This window comes from Homarus americanus, unplaced genomic scaffold, assembly GCF_018991925.1.
Source record: "Homarus americanus isolate GMGI-L3 unplaced genomic scaffold, GMGI_Hamer_2.0 scaffold39745, whole genome shotgun sequence".
NCBI lineage: Eukaryota > Metazoa > Arthropoda > Malacostraca > Decapoda > Nephropidae > Homarus > Homarus americanus.
The window spans coordinates 905,727-930,964 of NW_024714068.1; the positions used below are offsets into that span (position 1 = coordinate 905,727).

The window sequence follows — 25,238 nt, forward strand, 5'->3', positions numbered from 1 at the left end:
CTTGTGTCGACAGTGTATTTAATAATTCAAGCCTTGTGTCGACAGTGTATTGAATAATGCAAGCCTTGTGTCGACAGTGTATTTAATAATTCAAGCTTATTCTCACCTGTAAAAGTAAAAATATTTGATGAGATGTTTAATGATATTTACAATAAATAAACTACAGATCACAAAGAGCTGGAAATGTCACTAAATTTGGTTATAGTACAAAGAAAATGCAAAAATTATTACAGAGTGAAAGGGATCGAGTTAGAGGGGTGGTAGAATGGAGTGTGTGTGTGTGTGTGTATGTATGTATATATATATATATATATATATATATATATATATATATATATATATATATATATATATATATATATATATATATATACAGTATATATGTATGTATAGGTAGTCCGAACCAAGGAGATAGACTCATAAATGTAGATTATATAGTGAGATGGACAGATAGATTGACTTAGATGAAATTAGAAGAAATACAGACGGACTCACCTATTCGACAGACAAGCGAAGTGCCCACTGTTTGAAGCACACTTCCAAAGGGGCATTCGTAGAAGAGGGTCGAGTTCACCCAATAGGGCACCGCAGGCACGTCCAGCGTCTCATCAAGGATAATAGGCGGTATTCGGTTCCCAGCAGGGTGTACTGAAAAGTACACGCAACAAACACATCTTGATATTATCTACGCGGGGTCACCTCATTAAGCTATGACAATCGATAAACTGTCAGTTGTGTTGTGTTTTTGTGTCAGAGCTTTACCGGATGTCCCGCCCTACGTGTCAAATGCATTTAATATCTTTGAATAATTTTTGATACCATGTATAAATTTTGGTTCCCATTGTAGTGTTTTAAGCCACGCTGAGAAGTACTCTAGTGTTGGTGTACCATTATTGATCGTGTCTGTAGTGGTGGAAGGAATAGAACATGTTATCTTTTACCAGTGCGTCTCATTAACCCCAGTCACAGGTGATAGCTTTCCACAGTCACGGAGAATATTTTTATTTAATTGTGTTTGTGCTGGTTCGGGATTTCTTTGAGGGGCGCTTCCACTGCATTACCATCCACTGTAACTAAAAAAAACCCCCAATAACACAGAAGTGTGAGAGAGTAAATTCCGACCGGTTAGACACACACATACACACACATATATATATATATATATATATGCTTGTTATCAGCATATACCTGGATCATGCACACCTACAGTGATTTACTTGCATATATATGTATATATATATATATATATATATATATATATGCTTGTTATCAGCATATACCTGGATCATGCACACCTACAGTGATTTACTTGCATATATATATATATATATATATATATATATATATATGCTGAAATAGAAAGACTCGGAGAGACAGACAGAATGAAAGATAGGTAGTCCGAACCAAGGAGATAGACTCATAAATGTAGATTATATAGTGAGATGGACAGATAGATTGACTTAGAAGCAATTAGAAGAAATATAGACGGACTCACCTATTCGACAGACAAGCGAAGTGCCCACTGTTTGAAGCACACTTCCAAAGGGGCATTCGTAGAAGAGGGTCGAGTTCACCCAATAGGGCACCGCAGGCACGTCCAGCGTCTCATCAAGGATAATAGGCGGTATTCGGTTCCCAGCAGGGTGTACTGAAAAGTACACGCAACAAACACATCTTGATATTATCTACGCGGGGTCACCTCATTAAGCTATGACAATCGATAAACTGTCAGTTGTGTTGTGTTTTTGTGTCAGAGCTTTACCGGATGTCCCGCCCTACGTGTCAAATGCATTTAATATCTTTGAATAATTTTTGATACCATGTATAAATTTTGGTTCCCATTGTAGTGTTTTAAGCCACGCTGAGAAGTACTCTAGTGTTGGTGTACCATTATTGATCGTGTCTGTAGTGGTGGAAGGAATAGAACATGTTATCTTTTACCAGTGCGTCTCATTAACCCCAGTCACAGGTGATAGCTTTCCACAGTCACGGAGAATATTTTTATTTAATTGTGTTTGTGCTGGTTCGGGATTTTCTTTGAGGGGCGGTTCCACTGCATTACCATCCACTGTAACTAAAAAAAAACCCCAATAACACAGAAGTGTGAGAGAGTAAATTCCGACCGGTTACACACACACACACAAATATATGCTGGTTATCAGCATATACCTGGATCACCCGCACCTACAGTGATTTACTTGCACACATATATATATATATATATAATCAAACATCAACCTGCCAGGATTAGAACCCACGGCCCACGAGCCCATAACTGTGACCGGGGAACGCTAACCGCTGGACCACCAGTATACTAAAAAGCAGTCCTAGATTCTGTTATATTTCACACAAAGCCTGTTCAACAAGCTTATGGCGCCGTGAACCTCTAATGGGGACTACCCGTATCCGCTTAGGTGGTCAGAGTAACGTTTTACCAAATCCGGCTTCGAAACACGAGGATCCATATATATTTCATTTAAAAGCCGCAATACTTCTACATATAATCAACATACTCAACAACACCTCAACCCGCCATGATTCGAACCCGTGTGTTTATTGGGCTAATGAAATATATATATATATATATATATATATATATATATATATATATATATATATATATATATTATATATATATATATATATATATATATATATATATATATATTATAGATATATTATGTATATATATATATATATATATATATATATATATATATATATATATATATATATATATATATATATATATATATATATTATATATATATATATATATATATATATATATATATATATATATATATATATATATATATATATATATATATATATATACTATATATATGCTGAAATAGAGAGACAGTCAGAATCAAAGATAGGTTGTCTTAACCAAGGAGATAGACTCATAAATGTAGATTATTTACTGAGATAGACAGATAGATTGACTGAGAAGAAATATAGACGGACTTACCTATTCGACAGACAAGCGAAGTGCCCACTGTTTGAAGCACACTTCCAAAGGGGCATTCGTAGAAGAGGGTCGAGTTCACCCAATAGGGCACCGCAGGCACGTCCAGCGTCTCATCAAGGATAATAGGCGGTATTCGGTTCCCAGCAGGGTGTACTGAAAAGTATACGTAACAAACACATCTTGAAATTATCTACGCGGGGTCACCTCATTAAGCTATGACAATAGATAAACTGTCAGATATGGCGAGTTTTTGTGTCTGAGCTTTACCGGATGTCCCGCTTATTTGTCAAATGCAAGGCTGACCTGACGTGCCCTCACCTATGAGTATGCACATGCAGTATTATAATCCAATAATACAAAAGGCAGTTAATGTGTTTAGAATAAAACAATGAGATCTGTAGCTAGGAAGACCACCTGAAGAAGCTTAAGATTCCATCAACGGTGTACGGAAAAAGTTCAAGGAATGAATTATAGTGAAGCGTGCGGCTGAGACAGACCATACTAGTGTTATTATTAGAGGACACGGTGTTAACGTCTTCAAGACACGCGTACAAACCAAAATGAAGTTTAAGAACATCTCGATGCATCTTGTAGATGTGTGGACCAAGTTACCTAAACAAGTGGTCACGTCACAAAACTTGCTTACATTTGAGAGGCGACTGAACTGGTGTGCATAATTACAGATCTCCGAGTATACTGTACTAGCCCGCCCTAGTTTGTGTCTAGATGAGGTTCTCGATATGCCGACCTGACACCATCGTCTGACATAAACATAGGGCAACAGGGAATTAAGGTTACTGCTCATTTAATAGAAATCACTTATTGGTAAGGTCAGATATAATACAATATATCGTTAGTTGATGTAAGAGTCTCTTATTCAATAGATATAATCTGACCTATTTCTGTTTTTTATGTATTTCTGAGCTTCAACAACTACAGTAAGGTCTTTTTGCACTTAAGCTTAAAATACTGTAGTTCAATAGACTAGCCAACAATTATTTTATAATTACTTAAAATACAAGTATTTATCAATGTTATAATGTGTTAATGCGCTTTACTGTAACAACAAAGATCTTTAAGTGCTTATCCTTGTTAACCAAATATAAGACATATTTATTTCAATAATATTTACACCAAAAATATTTATATAGCCCATGAAACGTTATGTAAATAATAATCGCAAAGAAAATTTACAATTATTCCTTTCCTTATATAAGTTTTATATTTTCAATTTTAATGGTTGATTTCTTCAGTTATTTCGTCAGACTTTTCCATACACAAAGCTTTCACTGAACTTTGTGGTCTGTGTAACAAGTGAACTGCAGTAAACGTCTTGTGGTAACATTAACAAGTGAATAACAGAAAACATCATCAACTCACCTTCCTCAGAATTGCTGGTACTTTGCTTCTCCCCAGGCGTTCCAGTGGAAGGAGTCATGGTAGTGGAAGGATTGTTCGCAGTGGAAGGAGTGTTCGCAGTGGAAGGAGTCATGGTAGTGGAAGGAGTCGTCGTAGTGGAAGGAGTGTTCGCAGTGGAAGGAGTCATGGTAGTGGAAGGAGTCATCGTAGTGGAAGGAGTCGTAGTGGAAAGAGCGTTCACAGTGGAAGGAGTCATGGTAGTGGAAGGAGTCGTCGTCGTGGAAAGAGTCGTCGTAGTGGAAGGAGTCGTCGTAGTGGAAGGAGTGTTCACAGTTGAAGGAGTCGTCGTAGTGGAAGGAGTGTTCACAGTTGAAGGAGTCGTCGTCATGGAAGGAATCGTCCATGTGGAAGAAGTCATCATGGGGATGGTCACATTTATAATGCTGATATTCTGGCTGGGGTCTTGACAGCTGCACGTTACCTGTAATGGTCATGAGAGAACGATTGTGTGTAGGGGTATGATATGATTTTTTTTAGTGTGATTGTGCATGTACGAAAAGTCGTGACCAGAGACTAAATCCTTGTTTCCTTTGTCAAAACAAACTTCTCTCAAATTTTAAGTCGAGATCAAAATATGAATCCTGCGTAACTCTAGTTAGGTTTTATATGAAAATATTTCGCTTATATGTATTTTTATGATCTACAAGATCGTTTATAACCAGTCGGAAGTTTCCCCCCCCCCGAAAAAAAATAATTAAATAAATAAATAAATAAATATATATAAACATACATAAATATGAATATATATATATATATATATATATATATATATATATATATATATATATATATATATATATATATATATATATATATATATATATATATATATATATATATACAACATAATGTAGGGGCATATGGGCCCCCGGGATTTGGGGGCCCATATGCCCTTAACATTTTCTTTTCCCAAGCCATTGAAAAAGACATACAGATATTGACGAAGACACACAGACATTGACAAAGACACACAGACATTGACAAAGACATACAGCTATTGATAAAGACATACAGCCATTGACAAAGACATACAGCTATTGATAAAGACACACAGCCATTGACAAAGACATACACATTGACAGAGACACACACATTGGCTAAAAAAAAACAAAAAAAAACACTGACCGTAATTCCGGTGCTGGTCATGCTGACGATGAAGTTGTAGCTTCTACCACCGGGACAGCGTTTAGAGATTTCATCATGAATTGTATCGCGTATATCGCCTGAGGGAGGAATGGTGGCTGTATGTAATGAATATTTTGTTATGGTGACTGAAAATCTCCCTGATCCTAATAGTGTCTTCCTAATCCAACGTCCCTTCGCTTGTCTTCTTAAACCATCGTCCCTTATATTGTCTTCTTAAACCATCGCCCCTTATATTGTCTTCTTAAACCAACGTCCCTTATATCGTCTTTTTAAACCAACGTCCCTTATACTTTCTCCATAACCCGGCGTCCTCTATACTCTCTTCCTAACTCACTTGAAACATCTTGACCCTGATGCATCTTTCATGTGACCCAACTTGCCCCTGACTTGATAATTACACAGACATTTGAAGCATTACGGGCGAGAAGTAGACAAGAGAAGAACAACAGTAAATTTAAAATGAACGCGCTCTTGTTGCTTGTCTCGTTCTCACCCAGAGTGGCTCATTTGACCTCTGGTACTTACATGGCATACACTGGCCGTTGATGGGTGTCCACTGACCATGAACACACTGAGTAACTTGAGGCTCCTGTCCCACCCAAGAATACTTGTCATCAGGGGAACACTCGTATAAGATGGCGTAGTCATGACTTCCTAGGTTCTCTTTAGAATCGGTGGGAAACGTCCTTCTGATTTTAGTGTTCTTGGGATGAGTGATTTGGGCCGAGCAATTAATACCATCATAGGTCGCTGCTGAGGAGAGTCAAACATACACGTCAATTCCGAAACGTGAAACACACACACACACACACACACACACACACTTAGAAAATGACCTTATCCATCTCTCTACTTTATATTATATAAAGGTGCTTCTCAATCCTTCCCGACATCATTAATCTTTATTTTATCCCCAAAGCTCACTCACCCGCTTTGAATATAATGGAGGAATAATATATTTTTTTTATCAATGCTCATTATTATGGTTTATTTTTGGTTTGCAGACTATAAGTTGAAATTACTGACTGTGGATGACGAAAATTTTCTATGTTTTCAATTATCTAATACTCAACACTTACTTTAAAATATATATAACATAAAAGACGAATATTCTTCTTTTACAGTTTACTTATCACCCTCCTACTGTTAGGCTTATCAAGATCCAGGATGGTTTTCTGGGCGACATCGTATACTGTACACTTGTACAGTCACAAGCCAAAGTTTCGACACCCCCCTCTGGCTGGGTGTTCGCCCAGGCCAGGGGTGAGGTAAGGCTGGGTGATCGGACGCAGACTTTCCACCACCACAACACTCCGAGACTCACAGCACACGAGCTTGGAAGGATATTTTCACGAATTTTGACATGACATGCACCTGCATAACAAAATTTCATTCATAATATTGTAGGCACACATAGCAATAGCAAGTTAGGAGTGAGGCATGAGAAACTTGGGCTGTTCTCGACCCAGTTATGAAATATAAATATTGATAAATATCACGTGTTGATGGACTAAAAGTATCGTGATACTACTACAAACAAAGAATGAGTCCCATCACAAAGATGCACATTAACAGTCAATAATCACAGTAGTGACCCACTATCAGAGCGCTGTTGGCTATCACCTCTGGGCGATTGGCTGGAGTGTTAGGTAGACATAGCCCACGTCCTCCAGCCAGAATATCCATATCATTTGGAAATAAGCTCCAAATTACCAAACAGCATGATTGGGACGTCATAGATATTTATCATTCAGATGAAAAAAAAAATAATCATATGCATAACTAGTTGTAATATTGGTGAACTCTGTGCCATAACTCTTGTAAGCCGAGACCTTATGAAGTGAAATTTATTAACTAAAAGCAGCAGTAGACAGGAAACAAGGCAAGTGACCAAGAAGTAGTTACTAATGATGACACACGGCCAGGCATATACGCTGAGGGTCGAGGTCTTGGGCAAAGTCGCTGCTCCGGACCAGACAAAAATTGTTTGGGTACCATGATTAATGTGAATTGCAAAAATACCCCATTGTAGTTACTGATACACCATTAAATATTGTAAACATGACTATATGAATTCCTAGTATGTGTGAAACCATAATATTCCCAGGGTTATGGTAATATCTATACATGTATAGGCCTCACCTTGTTGACTGACCGCTCACTCCCTCTTGACGAAATTCGGCCGCCGGCCACCCTTTATATATGCTGCCCTGATGATTCATGTGTAATACGAGGACTCGCCTCTAGTGGTTCCAAGCCAGTGTTTTGGGACCGGGCAAAGTTTTTCATGCTCCAATCTTAACATGTTATTGTTATGTGTGTCAACAATGTTATGAATGCATTTATTATGTAAGTTCATGCCATGTCAAAGTTCGCAATAATTCCTTCCTGTGCTCGTGTGCTATGAGTCTCTGAGTGTTGTGGTGGTGGAATATGAACCTCACCATCGTAGTGCCTCATGACCACATTGCTGAACTAGTCTGGGTCCGATCACCCAGCCTTACCTCAACCCTGGCCTCGGCGAACACCCAGCCAAGGGGGTGTCAAAACTTTGGATTGTGACTGTACGTACATACATTCACGGTCAAAAGTCTTGTCGCCTATACCGCTGCTCCACGAACCCCGAGATTCGGACTTGTCAACCCAAAACAATAGACACTGATGCATTATTCTGCAGAGTGAAGACGATTGCTTTGGACTCACAAGTCTGAATCTCGTCTCGGGGTGCGTGGAGCAGTAGCAGAAACGACAGGACTTTTGACCGCCACTCTACATATTAACCATTAAAGAATATACATATTAACCATTGAAGAATATCCTGTCGATCATCATTCTGATCACCAAATTCACTCATTAAACATATTAACTTCCACTATTCTCATTTTACCCTGATCCTGATCTTACTTAGCCTTAGGTGTATCATATTAAACACTTCTTACAGCATCTTCTCGCTCCTTACGTAACTAAACAAATCAGCCCTACCTAATCTATTCTAATTTTACTCCCCACCCTCCCAAAGTAGCGAGCGTTAAGGTGTTTAATCATGAGGTAAAATAAAATAGAGAAGGCTAATCTCCAAGATCTCATCAAGAAGGCAGGAACCGACACTGTGCATCAAGGGGAAAAATGAGATGTGGGGCTAATGGAGGATATAGTTAGCACCCTTCGTCGTCCCTTGTTCCCTTAATTCTTCTTTCATCTGTGGCATAATTACATTCCACCTTAGCTGGTTTATAAAACTGGTTTATGGTGTTACATAGAAAACTATATTCTTAATGGGAAGGGGGGGGGGGAGTAAGACCACAAGTAAAATATCCATAGAGTATTATATTGTTTTATACGGAAACTCGAGAAGATCAAGACGATAGGCGAGTTGTTGGTCGGAAGAAACGAAACCAACAGATGTGTGTTTTGGCGACTGACACTGACCATTTTTTTTTCCTACAGGGAATAGCCCACCCAGGCACAGGTCATCGACCCACCACGGGGCCTAGGGGGCGAAAAAAATAAGAGCAAAAAGAAATGAAAAATGGAAAAGAAAGATTATTTTAATCTACACCACGAAGGTGCCGGCAAACCAGCTTTTTGAAGTGAGACAATGTATGAGTATGGAAACACAGAAGGCAGAGCATTCCACAGTTTGGCTGTGTGAGGAAAGAAGGAAGTAATATAACGGGTTATTCTACTGTGACCGACAGCCACAGAGAAACTGTTGGCACCGCGGGCAAGAGGAGTGTTACGAGCCCACGGCCTTGCCGGCGGTACACAGGGTGTCAAATCCACCGAACATTGCCCGTTAAAGTACCTGTAAAAGAGAGAGAGTGAAGCAACATTGCGGCGAAGAGAAAGGGAAGAAAGATTATCGACTAAAACAGGAGAGTTAATAAGACGAAATGCCTATGATTCCACCCTATCTAACAGTTGGATAGAAGAAAAGCCACCCCAGATATGAGAGCAGTACTCCAAGTTAGGACGAATGAATCCCTAATAAACTTGAAGCAACTGCTCAGGAGTGAAGTGGCTATGGCATCTGTACAGCATTCCCAGCTTTCGGGAGGCAGCTTTAGCAATTTTGTGGATGTGTGGCTTCCATGACATATTTGAGGAAATGGTGAGACCTAGCATATCTATTTTAGAACTTGGCAGAATGATTGCATCCTGAAATGTGATTGGTGGGAGATCATCTAATTTGGAAAGTGTAATTGGTAAATACTGAGTTTTATTACTAATGAAATTAACCAAATTTCTAACTCCCCATTCGGAGATGTTGCACAGATCTACATTGATAGATGAAATGATATCAGCTCTAGAGACAGATCTGGTTTGGGAATTAGGGGGAAGGGAAAATGTGAAGAAGAGTGAAGAGTAAAATCATCGTCAGATACGTTCCTGTACCTTATCTTCTGGTTTTTATGAGTCGAACAGCCGTAACTGTATATACCTGTCCAAAATACTCGCCGGAAGCTCACAAAAAGGGAATAAAAGAAAGAAAAATGGGAAGGGTTGAGAATATGGGTACTGAAGGGGAAATTCAAATAAACAACGTGGAAGTTTAATAGAAAAGAAAATTAAAATCGCCCATAAAGGATCCTTAAACTTAATTCTATCGTTTCATCACTCGCCAGCTTACTAGCCATTCGAGCAGTAGGTCGGTTTATTCTTTGTTATGACCTTCCTAGTCCAGTGTTAGTACAGTAGGAAACCATAGTGTAAGGGCGGTAACGAGCAGGATGGTCGACCGCCGCTCGTTTGCGTGTTCGCGACCCCACTGTGGAGGGGAAGACGGAGGTGAGAAGGTCGCTGCTGCTTGTCACACATGAGACACTATATATATATATATATATATATATATATATATATATATATATATATATATATATATATATATATATATATATATATATATATATATATTATATATATATATATATATATATATATATATATATATATATATATATATATATATATATATATATATATATATATATATATATATATATATATATATATATATATATATATATATATATATATATATATATATATATATATAAAATGCCAATAGAAAGTAAAATAAAAACACTGTTACCCCCTTACATAGCAATAATGTTCTTACAATGAATACGGTAGTTTTATTAAGGCGATGCGACATAACTTATAGCTCTCTCTTTACTTTGAGTTACTGAAGTTTTACGTCATTCACGAGGAAGTGCAGATGTCAGAGAATATTTAATAAGAGAAATTTAAATTACACGAAGAATAGGAAAAATAATAATATTACTACTACTACTAGCAATAATAACCATATTCGATCTCTTCCAGGTTACTTAAATTTAAGATAAACCACCTTAACCCTGGCCTAACCTAACCCAATCTAACTCGGATAGCTTTGGGGTGTTTCATCATCAGGTGAAATAAGCTGGAAGTTATTCTTCAGGAAATCCACTGTAATAATAATAATGGTAATAATAATAATAATAATAATAATAATAATAATAATAATAATGATGATAATAGTATTACCTGTAATAATAAAACAAAAATCTCACTCACTATTACACCGTAGTATCATATTGGCAGACCACTCCTCAGTATCTCGATAACACCAAGAGATCACAAGACGGATGCCGCCGGGAAAAGTTTCTTTCTCATTGCTGCAGGTCCTGAAGAACAACCCATCAATTTCTTTCACTGTCTCTCCGCTGATGGAAGTGTAAGAGCGTGAAGAGCCTTGCGAGGTCCGGACTGAGAGAGAAAGAATGAACTAAATTGGTTGGGGAAACACACATCTCTCCCCGTAAGCTCCAAGGACATTCTCCCAAGGTGGGCTCGCACTGTTTCCTTCAGTATCAGTTAACCTTAGTCACCATTATAAACATTCCCTGTCAGATATTCTGGCTACTTGACAAGGCCGCGACCGGCTTTCTGAGGCCAAGGACTTAAACCCTGTTAACGTGACGATGATGGCAATGTTGTACTGTACAAGTATATAACAATGATGATTAAGATTACCTTACAAAGACGATGACTACTGTTATTATCACTACAAATAATAATAGCAGTTACAATATTAATAATTATAATAATAACAACAATAATACTAATGCTATAATAATTAAAAATTTCCTAATGGCCACCCAAACAATTAAGAGGCGGTCATGCCGAAGGAAGAAGGCTTCTGGCCTGTGTAAAATTCCTCCATTGTTGTGTGAAGAAGTATGTTCTCTCATGTGTCCTGCATATTAACTTTGCTAGCTTGAAGTTCTATCCCGTCGTGTGGGTGGTGAGTGATATCACGAAATATTGGCCTGGGTTTACATTTTTCATCCCCTTCACGATTTTGAATGTCTGTGAGATCTGCCTTATTGTCTCTTGTCTGGATAATCTTCGTTGCTGTGTGTTACACTTTTTCTAGGGGTGGTATGACTTTCCAGAGGCATAGCTTCCATGCCCGTGTACAGTAATCCAAATGTGGACACACGAGAGCCATAAAGTTGAAGGATGATTTTTCATCTCTATTAGAAGGTACTACTCCGTTCCTAAATTTCGGTTGGATTTTTTCACTGTTGCTCCCATTTGTTGCGCTTCCTTCAGTGAATGGTCTTCATATTCCAAATTCATTTTTCATAAGTACAGCTGAAGTGGTTACAAATAATACATTTGTTGAAAATGTGTGTCTGGTGTGCAGGTAACAAACTGTCATCCAGTGCATCCCCGGGTGGTATATCAGGGAACACACAAAAGAATATTGGTGAATAATGGCCCCATTATTTTCGGAACAAGCTGAGGCGGCCACACAGAGTGGCAGGTAAGCTCCACTCTCAGGCCAAGGGTGCCATTCATCTTAAACAGCTGATTATAGAAACAGTTGTAAGGGAAACCCCAGAAGCGGTCTAGTGTTAGTCAGGGGAGAGGACAGTTTTCAGGGCCAGGTAACAGAACATAAGGTGTTTTCCAATTCAGTACTTGAGATGATAGAATATGTTGCAAACCACAAAGAAGTCGTATGTCGGAAGAGACATTTTCTTGGCCCTAAACATAAAATTAAGAATGGATGTTGGGATATACGTATACTGCAAGACAGCTAAAGGGATGAAGCAACGAGATGAATAGGTACTGTACAGTCTGGGTGTACGAGAATTTAGTGTCGATTCACTGATTCAGAAGTCAACCCAATAGACAAAAGCAGGTTTTGTAATCAGGACGTAGAGATAGAATACATAGAAATGTAATAATATTTTGTTGGCGTGGAAGGCAATTAATGCAAAATTTTTGGATATGGGAAAATGATTATAACTATGCTGTGCACCCACTAAACAAGCAGTCCAAAAGAAAATGATGAATTCTATAACACCTTTCAAGACATAAAGCATCTGATACCAGACTTGACTGAGAAGGTCGGAGATGTAAATGTGGAATTTTTAGATCTATAGAAACACAGTAATAATAATAATAATAATAATAATATTTATTCATTAAAATCATCATACACGTTTACAATTGGTTTGGTATGCATATAGACTATGCAGGTACACAGTTCAGCAAATGTAAAGACATCGCCTGTATAAGGTGTACAGTACATAGACCTTAGAGATATAGTTTCTAATGTACTGAGACAGTGCAGGTCTACAGCAATAACAAACAGTAAAGGGAAAATAAGGAAATGAGAAATGATTAGTTATGTGAACTAAATGTATTTATAAGACGGGATAAACCCAGAGACATCGACCATTACTGCAGGATTTGTGGTCTTGTCAAAAGACTTATGCTGGTTTAACACATCATTACCTAGTACAGTAGTTGAAGCTAAAGGTCCATAAGAGTTCCGGCCCTGACATGGTGCATCCCAGAGTGCTAAGAGAGTTGTGCAACGAGCTTGCCGAGCCCCTGAAGATCCTTTTCTGTAAATGCCTGGATGAACAAAAGGTCCCCAGTGATTGGAAAGTAGCTTATGTGAGTCTTATCGTCAAGAAGGGCGATCGTCACTCCACGAACAACTATAGACCGGTGAGCCTGACCGGCATAATATGTAAGGTACTTGAGAGTGTTATCAGAGATGCCGCGTTAGAACATCTACTACGAAACAACCTTGTAAAGGATTGCCAACACGGTTTTATTCCGGGGCACTCCTGCTTAACACAATTGCTCAAGGTATTAGATATTCAGACCCATATTCTGGAACGGGGTGGTAATATCGATAATATATAATTAGATTTTGCCAAGGCTTTCGACAGTGTACCCCACGAAAGGCTGAAAATCAAACTGGAAGGGTATGGAATTCGGGGAAATGTCCTAGCGTGGATAGAAGACTTTTTACATGACCGCAAGCAGTGTGTGGTGATTAATGGCACGAAATCATCATCTGTACCTGTCACAAGCGGGGTACCACAGGGCAGTGTATTGAGCCCGCTGTTGTTTGTTTGTTTCATAGATGACATGCCTGACGTTGTACACTCCATATAAATGTTTGCCGATGACGCCAAGTTATTTCGGGAACTCAAGAATCAAGCAGACTGTGAAGAGCTGCAGAAGGATCTCTGTGAGCTCCAATATTGATCGATGAAATGGCTGCTGAGATTCAATGTCACGAGGTGTAAGAGGATGCACCTGGGGCGTACCAACGATAAGGAGGCATATATTATGTCCCAACGCGATGAAAAAACTGCACTATTTGAGACTGAATGTGAGAAGGACCTAGGTGTGTATGTTGACAATGAGCTGAAGTTCTCTGGCCATTGCGAGAAGAAGGTAAATCAGGCAAATAAATTATTGGGTCTTCTAAGAAGTGAAGTGCTTCCCCATCTGGAGTACTGTCACCCCGTCTGGTCCCCGAGATATACAAGGGACCTTCAGTTGGTTGAAAATGTTCAAAGGAGGGCCACCAGACTGGTGCCTGCACTTCGGCACCTCAACTACCCTGAGAGATTGGAGCGCCTGAACTTGCCTAGCTTATACGACAGACGGGCAAGGGGTGACCTAATTGAGGTGTATAAGCATCTGAGGGGGCACTACTCAGTCGAGTGTCCTTACTTGGAGCCTCAGGGGTCACAGCTCAAGATTGAAGAAGCCGCAGGTCCAGAAAACTGTGAGGGGTAACTTTTTCGGAGTGAGAGTTGTGAACTCTTGGAATAATTTGTCAGAACGTGTTGTTACGGCACCGAGTGTGAGCTCTTTCTAGACCAGACTTGACCAACACTGGAGAAGGTTCAGGTACATTCAGGAGCCGGTGCATGCCCAGTACTTGCCAACAGTGCGTAACAGAGACGTGACCGATTGCCCAAGCGGCTAACGAGCCGATCAGTGATGAAGAGGATAAAAGTAAAGTAAAGGTAGTTACAGAAGTGGATCACTTGATTAACTACCCTAATGCTAACAAACTAACAATTTAACTGAACCTACTGAAGCCCCCAGGTAGTTCGTGTGTTTAATCAAGTGAAATAAGTTGGAATCTAATCTTCAGGTGATCCTCAGATGTGATTTTATTGATTCTGAGAAGGATGATTCATTGTACAGACTCTTACTATGGGAAATATTGAGATGCTATGTTATGTGAGACAATTACTGCTCTTATTAAATCTACTTATGCAGACTCTATTTAAGAGTTGTGCTAGTGTTGTGATTTGGAGTAACAACGACTGACTGGTTCAGGTTAATAATAGAAGTAAAAAAGTCGAGTTTTGTCTCCTTTATTGTTTATTACAGCACTCGACTGTGTAATAAAAAGGGTGGAGGAAATAGTGGTACAGGAAGAATGTATGGAGCTAAAGAGCTAAACTTGGACTATGTAGGTGACTCATATTTACTGAACAACAGCCTTGGGGGAATGGAAAATATGGCTAAAAATATAACACCAGAATCTGATAAAATAATTCTGAATATCAATAAGTGGAAAACGAAGATAACCAAAGTGTAATCAAACGATCAAACAAATAAAACTGAGCGATGTAGTGATGCAAGAAACTAAACAGTTTGAGTACCCTGCACTGAATCTTGACAGTGTTTCATGTACCGACGGAATGTTTAAAATATGGATAGTAGGCCGTCACTGAATAATAAGATAAAGCTATATAGATTATGCTAAACATTGAAAGGATTACACTCAAAGGAAATGGAGGAAAAGTTCAGATTTAAGAGCAATTGTATAAGAAAAATGAAAATAAAATTGTATAAATATATTAATAAGAAAGGATTAGGAAGACAAAGTGAATAAACATTGATAATTAGAGATCTTGAATATGAGATGATGATACCATGGTCAGTTATGAGGATTACAGTACAAGGAAAACAAGGCAAAATTTACACGAGGAACCTGTTGCTTGGAAGACACGGAGAAGAAATATTACGTAAGAACTGGAGAATGAACACAAAAATCAGTAGTAATATATTTACAGGAGCTAGTACATGGCAGTAGCCTACTGCTTGGAAATATTTCACTGCTGTCGGGAAGGATTAAGTTTAGTGCATTCATGAGTAATGATTATTGTATCATGGTGAATGTAAGGGATTTATATTCTTGTCCAATGCTTGTTGGAACTGTGTTGTTCAGTGTTGGGTTTGCTCTCTGTATCTGAAGCAGGTGTTTCTCATGAGTACTTCGAACCGAGTCATAGTGCGGGGTGTAACCGTATGACTGGTCACTTGGCTCCCTTCCTCTGACCCAGTTGGTCGTCTGCTACCTACGAGTATTCCGTATTATTTATTATCGTTTTTGGTTTATGGTTCCTATAGTGTTGTTTGCGTTTTAAGGGAGCCTTGTGTAAAGTATGTTAATTACTGTGTACAGTATGTACAACTTAGTGTGTATGAATTGTACAAATCTAATAGCATGTTGACAGTTACTACTAAAATAATTACACAATTCTAAATTGACACTATTGCTGCAGCTTTTTATTCATGTGAACTGCTGCACTTTTAGCCTTGTATGTCAGCACACCAGCTAGGACACTGTCAGCCCTAACTTCTGTGCTGTTCCTCTCGGGTCCATTATCGGGTACTTGTGCCGGTTAGGAGGATACTTGCTCTCCTGTGAAGTTGTTGAGAAGACACCAATTTAACACCTGTGCCGTGTGTATATACAAGACCCCATGCTTGATATTTAGTGTCTACACTCCCGACATGTGTTCCGACCGGCAGTCCGGCACTTCCATGCCTACATATGTTTATGTTGCTCTGTACTGTAAATACTTGTAAACGGACATCTTTTGTTACAAATATTCATAATCTTGTTTAATATTCTTGGTGGAAGCGAAAGTGTTCCACCTGACAGTAATCTTTAAAAGAACCAGTGGGCGTTAACATCTAAACCCTCGACAAATGGCTCGGTGAGTAGGATACTGTCGGAACTCTTATCACATCACCAAGTGACACTTCATTAAAGTACTGTATTATTGATGTTAGAATTTGTCCTCAGATTGAGTTTATTTGACACGAGATACTAGGAGAGTGACCAGCCATATTTCATGACAGTGAGTGATTGCCTGTTCGTATCGAGGTAGTGAGGTGAGTGTATTATTTTGAAGTGTGACTGATCCTTCACATTTGGTGAGTGACCCATTTGTGTTTGCGTTTCACGGAACAGTTGTTCGCGTCCATGTCGAAGCTGTCCGGCCTTCGTCCCTGTGTAGTGATTTATTTAATAATAATAATAATAATAATAATAATAATAATTAACGGTTTATTGAAAAAGTCGGCAGCCCGAAGGCTGAAAATATACATTGGACAAAAATGACTTCTTACATACAAAGACATGGGGTGGGTGGGTCGTTTAACAAAAGCTTTCATTACTGAAAGAAGAAGGAACAATGATTAAACATACAAATTATTATAGTTTACAGTTGATGGCCCGGGCCTGGACTGGTCATGGAGACACCAGGTGGTGTGGTGTTCACGTGGTGTGGTAACTCGTCTTCGGGTGTTGATATGAAGGACCTCACGTGGTCATGGAGACATCGGGTGGTAGGCACAGTTAGGAGATCAGTTGTCGGTTGTTGTACCGAGACTGGATTCCTGGGTGGATGTGCTCAGTGTTTCCTTCACCGGTTCTTGTCGGAAGGGGGCAACGGTAGTACCCAGAATCGTTTTTCTCGTATATAAAATCCTTCATTAATGTGGTATGTTTCAGTGACCACGCCGTCGAGTCTATATTGTTGTAAACATTTAAACATCTAAACTCTTCAAGCACATAATACAAGGTTGTTCTTTCTACAATCTACTGTATACGAACCACCAACTATAGTATTGAAAATAAACTAGACTATTTTGTACAGGACAGATCTTTCATAATGTATTTCTGCGCTCTAACAAGTAAGGTCTTTAAGCGTGTATTCTAGGTTTTTATAATACAGTACACTATAATAGTCAACAATTTAAAATTAAAATATACGACAAGCAAGCCACTGGAATCTTTTCGTCCAGTTATGACGTGCTTCTTATAAATTATAGCTCCCGGTAGCGATAAAAGTAAAATATTATTGTAGTTTATTCACGAATATCAGATACTTCAATAAATAACGGAGTATAAGTGGCAGGCATACTGGAACATACCTGTACAGTTAAGAGACGGTTTTTTGCAGCGTGATTGAATAGTTCTAAACTGCGTAGAACAGAGTGAAGTAAGATTTTTTTTTATGTTATCATTTAGAGCTTATACTTTTGTATTCGAATCCACTGTATGTGATAAAAAAATTCCCCTCATAAAATATAAGACGATAAAATGGAGAAGTGTACAGAATTAAACCATAAAACACACTTCGGTGTTTTTACAAGCTGAAGGGATATTCAGTCGGGTTAGTGTGGAGGTTTACGGTTACGTCTACAAGACTAGATGTTTTTTATATAACAAGGATCCAACAATTATAATACCTTCTAGTAACCGTCTTCACAACATTTGTTATCAAATTTGTTCATAACTAAGACCATTCTGTTCTTAAAAGCAACTAAACCTCTCCAATATAAATTATTATGAAAAAAATAAATAAAAAAATAACGCCACACTCACTTTCACGACGATTAAAATGTGACCTTGATTAGATTATATTTGTGCGAAACCAGTTATAAAAAATACTAAATCTGATACAGTACTTGCTGTTTTCGTTTCTTGGCGTTCCAAATACCCAAAGGCACTCTAAACATTGGTATACGTTATATTCTATCTGGCTTTCACATAAGTACTGATGAAATTTACATCTCATTAAATTATCTTCACCTACCAGCAACTTATAACCGGTGGATAATGAGATACTAATGGCCAGACTGCTAATGTATTACGACTCTCGCGTGTTATTATTACTCCTGTTATCATAAATCATTGACTTACTGTTGCGGCCATAAATCCCTGGACACGGTAATATCTGGCAATTACTTCTGTGTCATATGTGTGTGATTGATTTATAGCTGCTGAACAATACTTTTCAAAACTATACGTTGTCCGAATTAACATGAAAAACACTCGCTAATACAAACAAGCATCTCAGTAAATAAATAGCCCTGAGAATCTAACACCCGCTAGTGCACGACGCTTTCCTATATGACAAATACCTGTATTACCGAAAGGGTATAGATTAGTTTGTCTATATTGCGTTGTTGTTTTTAATTCATTTATAAAGAATAATAAGTTTCACACCAAAGTAGACAGTATTCAAGTACTTATTACCACACACATAAACACGCACCTCTGCTTTCTTTTTAAATACTCGTTGATATATTTACTACCTAAGCGTCACTACTTCTGTATATATCAGATCACTGCATAAAAACTATCACTCATAATTACAGGTTTCCTTGATAACGTTATTCGAGCATGTCATCAGTAGTTGTAAAAATTTCAGTGGCTGTGATAGATATATTAATAATACGTGTTTAGCTTCCCAATCATGCCTGACATTTTAGGCTCCTGTAGAAACTTCTTTTACCCTACGTTGTTACATCTGAATATGTCATGATGAGTATATAGGGGATTGTCCTGTATTTCAATGCCTTGTCCCTTTGTCCCGAAAAAGTTTGCTGGAGGCCAGGGAGGGAGCAGTGACCTGCCACATGACAAATCTTGTAATGAAATTCTGTCCATTGACATTGAGTTTTAAAACCACTTGAATTCCCCCAAAAAAGTCTATAAAAACTGTATATTTAATAAAATACAACTAACCATAAATATTTGCCTTTTTATGGACATAAATGTTTTTATGAGCACCTAACCCTATTATATATATATATATATATATATATATATATATATATATATATATATATATATATATATATATATATATATATATATATATATATATATATATATATATATATATATATATATATATATATATATATATATATATATATATATATATATATATATATATATATATATATATATATATAATGGAAAGGAGAACCAGAGAAAACACAAACATCTTGACTTAGTTGGGTTTCTTTAATTACTAACGTTTCGGAAAATCATTTTCCATCCTCAGAGCCTAGAAAACAGACAGCTTGAAAAAAATTACAGGTAATGTACAATAAAAACGAAACACAAGGTGATTTTTATTTATTCAGATCTGTCTCTCCTAAGTAGAACAACAAGTTTTATCTAAAGGTCTGAAATTTGCTTTTGATCCCGCAAATTAGATTTTTTTTTAACCATTTTCTTGGTTTTGAGAGACTTTAAGAAATCATCTCCTCTCAGTTTATATGATCCAATATCAAAAGGTTTGCATTATTTCATTAACTCTCTCCGCCACTTAACGTTTTGGTCCTATAATTATTCATACAACTCGTTCAGCACCAAACAAGCTCTTTCTAAGGAAGAATTTCTCGCACTTAAAAATTTAGCATCCATCGATAATACTATCATCACTAAACCAGACAAGGGTAATGGGGTTGTGGTACTTAATAAAACATCTTACATTCAGAAAATGTTGAATATACATAACGACCGAACTAAATTTGCCCCCATCCTAGACGACTTAGTCAAGGTAATTCTCAAGTTTGAGGACAAGGTACAGATTTCTTCATAAACTTAAAAGCCAGAATGTCATTATTGACTCCTCCTTTTTACAACTCTTTGTTAGTGGGTCTAAACCAGGTATCCTGTACGGTCTACCAAAGGTACACAAGGATGAGTGTACCTTACGTCCTATATTGTCTGCCCTTGGCACCTTCAACTATAATCTGTCCAAATTCCTAGTTCCCATATTGTTTGTTTTATTTGATAACAAAGCTTATAAACAACGTGGTGTAACTTGGGGTTCGCCCTTATAGGTCCCACGTTGGCCAACGATTTTCTTTGTCACCACGCGAAATTTTGGCTAACAGAATGTATCGCCCAATTTAAGCCTTTGTTCTATCGTCGGTATGTTGATGACATTTTTAATTTTCAGATCACTTGATCACGTCCCTATGTTCCTAAATTATCTAAATTAGAAGCATGACAACATCAAATTTACTTGTGAATTAGAAAGGGACAATATTAACAGGTAGTAGGCAGCTATCAAACAGGGAGGTACTACAGTACCTCCTGGGAAGATATTGGAAGCATAATGTGTTGGCTAATGGTAGACCCTGCTGCCATATGGCACCACGAAAATTGTGACCAAGTCCCAGGTTGCTGATCTGACTTTCTGCCTCATTTATATAAAATTTCAGGATCTCAACTGTTTCTCTTTCTTTGACAACACAACATACTGTACAGTGTACATATATCATTTCTCACTATTGTTATTTTTTCATTTTTGTATATCTTTATGGTTCTTTATTCTTATTAATAATATTAATATTATTATTATTATTATTACGATTATTATTATTATTGTTATTATTATTTCTTTTTTAATTTTGTATTTATTATAATTTTTAATTACTTTGAACTAATTATTATTATTATTGTAATTAGTATTACGTTTTCGCTCCCAGGCCCCAATGTGGGTCAGTGACCTGTGTCCGGGTGGGCTAATCCCTGTAAAAATAAATAAATAAATAAAAATAAATAAATAAATAAATATACCATTCCTTGATGTTAATATCCACCGTTTTCATAATAGTTTCAAGACAGCCTTATACAGAAAACCAACATTCACTGGTTTGAATAAAAAAAATCACCATTCATTCCTCTTAATTACAAACGAAATCTAGTGCGTACGCTTACCAACAGAGCCTTTAATATATGTTCAAACTATTTCCACCTGGACATTGAACTGAAATGCATAAAGGAACTACTCTGTAACAATGGTTTCCCTAAGAGATTTAGATAAGGCAAAACCTTTAATAGGATTTTTAGTCCCACACAGCCTCAAATCCACACCTTATTCTGTCTATCTCACCATCCCGTACACAGGCCCACTCAGTTTCACCCTTAAAAACAAACTTGAGAAGCTTCTCAATGAATTCTGTCCACAAATTTCTCTTAGACTAGTCTTCAAAGCCCAGAGTTCAATTAAAAAAAATCATTAAAACTAAAGACACCATTACCCACACACTTGCAATCCTCAGTTGTTTAGCAATTTACGTGTGCTAGCTGTAGGGCAGCATATATAGGTAAAACAAAAAGACTATGCTGCCTTCCTTTAGACCATCTCTTAAAAAATATATATTTTCCAAGTACTAATATTTTTTGTAATACCTTCTTTATATTCCTGCTTTCTTGTACCACCAAAAAAGTTTTATCAGAAATTATCATGTACTGTAGATAGACCGAAAATGCCATTGCAGAAGATCCCTAACACTCTCACACCAAGGGAGGTGGTGCTACAGCGATATCCTTGTACAACCACCCAAAAAAGTCCTGTCTCCTCTCGTCCTGAACCACGAACCCCGAGATTCAGACTCGTGAACCCGAAGCAGTAGACACGAACACTATTCTGTCCATAAATGTTTCGGATTCAAGAGTCTGAATCTCGGGGTTCATGGTTCAGGATGAGAGGCGACAGGACTTTTTTGGGTGACTGTAAAGTACCAATTATGTAAGTACTGCACCTCATCGTTACTCGTCCATTGTGTGATGTAAGAAATATCTAAATCAGAAGGTTAAAAAAATCTTGTGATGGAGAAGATTGAATATGTTTACAGATACTCCAATTTCTTTCACGATAAAAAAATGTCCAACAACATTAAAAGTTATGAGATAAAAGTTTCTGTTTTGTGTTCACTCAGAGTGGACATTGGTGCTAGAACGATAACGCACGGTTCTTGTGCCTTGGGTTCAATCCACAGTAGCTGGGTCAAATGTAAGGGTGACCCTATCAAACATCGCAGGTTTTCTCCGTGTACTCGGCTTCCCTTATGTACTGTAATAACACTGGACCCGGTGACGACAACCGCCACTACAAACAGTATCAATCCCTGACTCGATCTCAACAGATTATATACATGAGACTGCGCCTAGGGTACAGGTACCTATGGGAGTACATTGGCAACCCTGAGCCTGGCCGCACTGTTTGTAAACTTTGTGGCCAACCCGACTCTCACACCCTCTCTCACTACATCCTCACTTGCCCTATGACCTCCTCCTACAGGTCCCCAGCTGTTACCAACACCTCTTCCCTCTCAGACCAGATATCCCTCCTCCTAGTCACAGGCCTGGCACTTGACATTGTTAGGGACCTGCCACACTTTGCCATAAACAGATGAAATGTACCGGGAACTTACCCCCACACACTCATCATTCTCTCACTTTATGTAACTTAACAAAACCTATGACCCTTCAGGCTTTTACGCCCTTAATGTCCGAGTCATAAAGGCAAGTATGAACTTTGCATACTGCCCAGATGGGCGCTGTAAACGCTTCTGCGCTTCACCTTGCACAGGATGTAAGGGGGTGCCCAATAAACTAGCCGCCTCGGGGGCAAATCTGAATCTGAATAACACTGGACAGTGGAGGTCTTAACAAAGAACAGACAAACATCCCGAACTACTACTAAGCTTAGAAGTGGTAAAGTATTAAAAACAAACTAACGCAGGAAGATCGCCATTTTTTACTCTACAGCTTTAAAAAAGAATTCCCATTGATTTTGATGAATTTAATCGACGATGCCAGTGTGTTGTATTACAATCACGTATGATCTTGTATACAGTTTTAATGTTTTAGCTTTAATAATATTTTTATGATTGTGTCGAGTATTTTATGGATTCTAACTACAGTACACTGTTCAGTATAGTTTATTTTGATTACTTGATTGATTTAACTTTTATTGTATAAATTTCTTGTGACTTTCATTTTAATTTGCAGGATTACAGATTACCATATATTGTGCTTATTGCTTTAGTTTAAGCTTTACGTTGTAATAATACAGTGTGTCCATAAATGAGTACCCTAATTAAAACACGAGAGCATACTGTTTTTAGGGTAATCATTTATGGACACCCTGTATATCTAAGTGCTCGAACGAGTTAAATCTTAATCGCCGTTCATTATGTACAGTACTGAGCAAAAACTTTTGAAATGTAGGATATTTTTCGAATGATTTTTGTTATTTTGTAAAATTTTATGCGCCTCAAAGCCTAAATGGAACAAAGTGAACAGACGAGAAGTTAATGTACGCTATATATCTATCATCATGTGTTTTTAAAGAAGTCTGCTACTCTATTTTTTTCCTTGTACTTTTAAGGCTTTGTTGATGGAATGGAAATGTTGAATCGTTAGCAATGATACTCCTCGAGTTCTAATTAATTATACTACTGTGCTCTGAAAAAAAAACTATCAACGCTCATATTTGACGATGAGCGATCAGTGTTCTCAAATGAAAACAGATGCGGGCACTTATATTACTTCAACTAAGAGACGAGTGGTGCATCAGCCTAATATAACACCCGAATTAAGAAAATGCTTTAAAAATGCAAGAAAATATAACTGGAATGGAGGCCACGAATATCATCTAGCTGTGATTTGTGGTACTGGATTTATGCGGGGTATTAGACAAAATTCGGAAGAAATCCAAATCTGATAGCGCCAAAGACATCAAAACTTGAACATGCACAACCATTAATTAATCCTTGCTTACAAGCTCACCTATGAGAGCCAGCACGACGATCACAAGCCCCTTCATGACGGAGTCTGCTGCGACTGTAGATGCCATCACTAGAGGAAAATCTCAACCACAGCGCCACAGAGTAGCTCTTCACGATTCTGTGCTTCGTCAATAAAGAGGGGAGCCTCAGCTCAGCCACAGCAAAGGACAGTCAGACCAACCAGCCTGTCTCTCTGCAATGCTGTGAGTGAGTGACAAGGCCCGCGGGGACGGGGAACTTGGCCACGCAAACCCCGGAAGTTCTTATTGATGTTATTAGGACACGCTGCCATCCGCAAAAGGGCGGGTACTTTCAAAGCAACTTAACATACATTCCGTGGTACATAATTTAATAAGGATGTGGCTCGTAAGCAGATAAATTGAAAAAAAAAGTGAAAATCAGTGTTGGGAGTAACGTTACTTTTTCAGTAACAATTGCAGTAACACCGTTACTTAAGAAAATTTGTAACGATATTGGTAACAGCGTTACTTTTGTGGACAGTTCCAATCGTTGCTCATTATTCGTTACTTTTATATTTAAAGAAATAATGGTATATGAACAGTGGAAACAATGCACGCATATAGCTGAATACAGTGGTCATCATGCTGACTAACTTATTTTGCTACTGTCACTATTTGTCAAGCCCTGTGGCATTTGTGCAGTTCAAGGAAGCCTATATTAAACCTCCTTGGCGCAGTTC

General features: G+C 37.9%; 1 protein-coding gene across 2 annotated transcripts; it reads right to left on the reverse strand.

The window, feature by feature from the left end:
* Positions 1-398: 398 nt before the first annotated feature.
* LOC121875599 (mucin-2-like) lies at positions 399-24,732 on the reverse strand. Of its 2 annotated transcripts, XM_042380186.1 has the most exons (8): positions 24,540-24,732; positions 11,096-11,287; positions 6,065-6,292; positions 5,519-5,616; positions 4,355-4,814; positions 2,975-3,127; positions 1,496-1,648; positions 399-648 (listed from the first exon to the last, which is right to left on the reverse strand). In XM_042380186.1, exons 1-8 carry the CDS (start codon positions 24,604-24,606, stop codon positions 461-463), a joined length of 1,539 nt encoding a protein of 512 aa, XP_042236120.1. In that variant the 5' UTR covers positions 24,607-24,732; the 3' UTR covers positions 399-460. The 2 variants fall into 2 exon arrangements, with proteins under 2 accessions (XP_042236120.1, XP_042236127.1); XM_042380193.1 differs by lacking the exon at positions 1,496-1,648 and having other exon boundaries at positions 399-495.
* Between the last annotated feature and the right edge of the window lie 506 nt (positions 24,733-25,238).

Excerpts from the sequence above, each read along its gene's own strand:
- LOC121875599 (XM_042380186.1), bottom strand. The coding sequence starts at position 24,606 with ATGGCATCTACAGTCGCAGCAGACTCCGTCATGAAGGGGCTTGTGATC. Across the intron at positions 5,617-6,064 it reads CAACGGCCAGTGTATGCCAT|GCGATATACGCGATACAATT; the intron begins GTAAGTACCAGA and ends TTCCTCCCTCAG. Across the intron at positions 649-1,495 it reads TTCGCTTGTCTGTCGAATAG|TACACCCTGCTGGGAACCGA; the intron begins GTGAGTCCGTCT and ends TGTACTTTTCAG.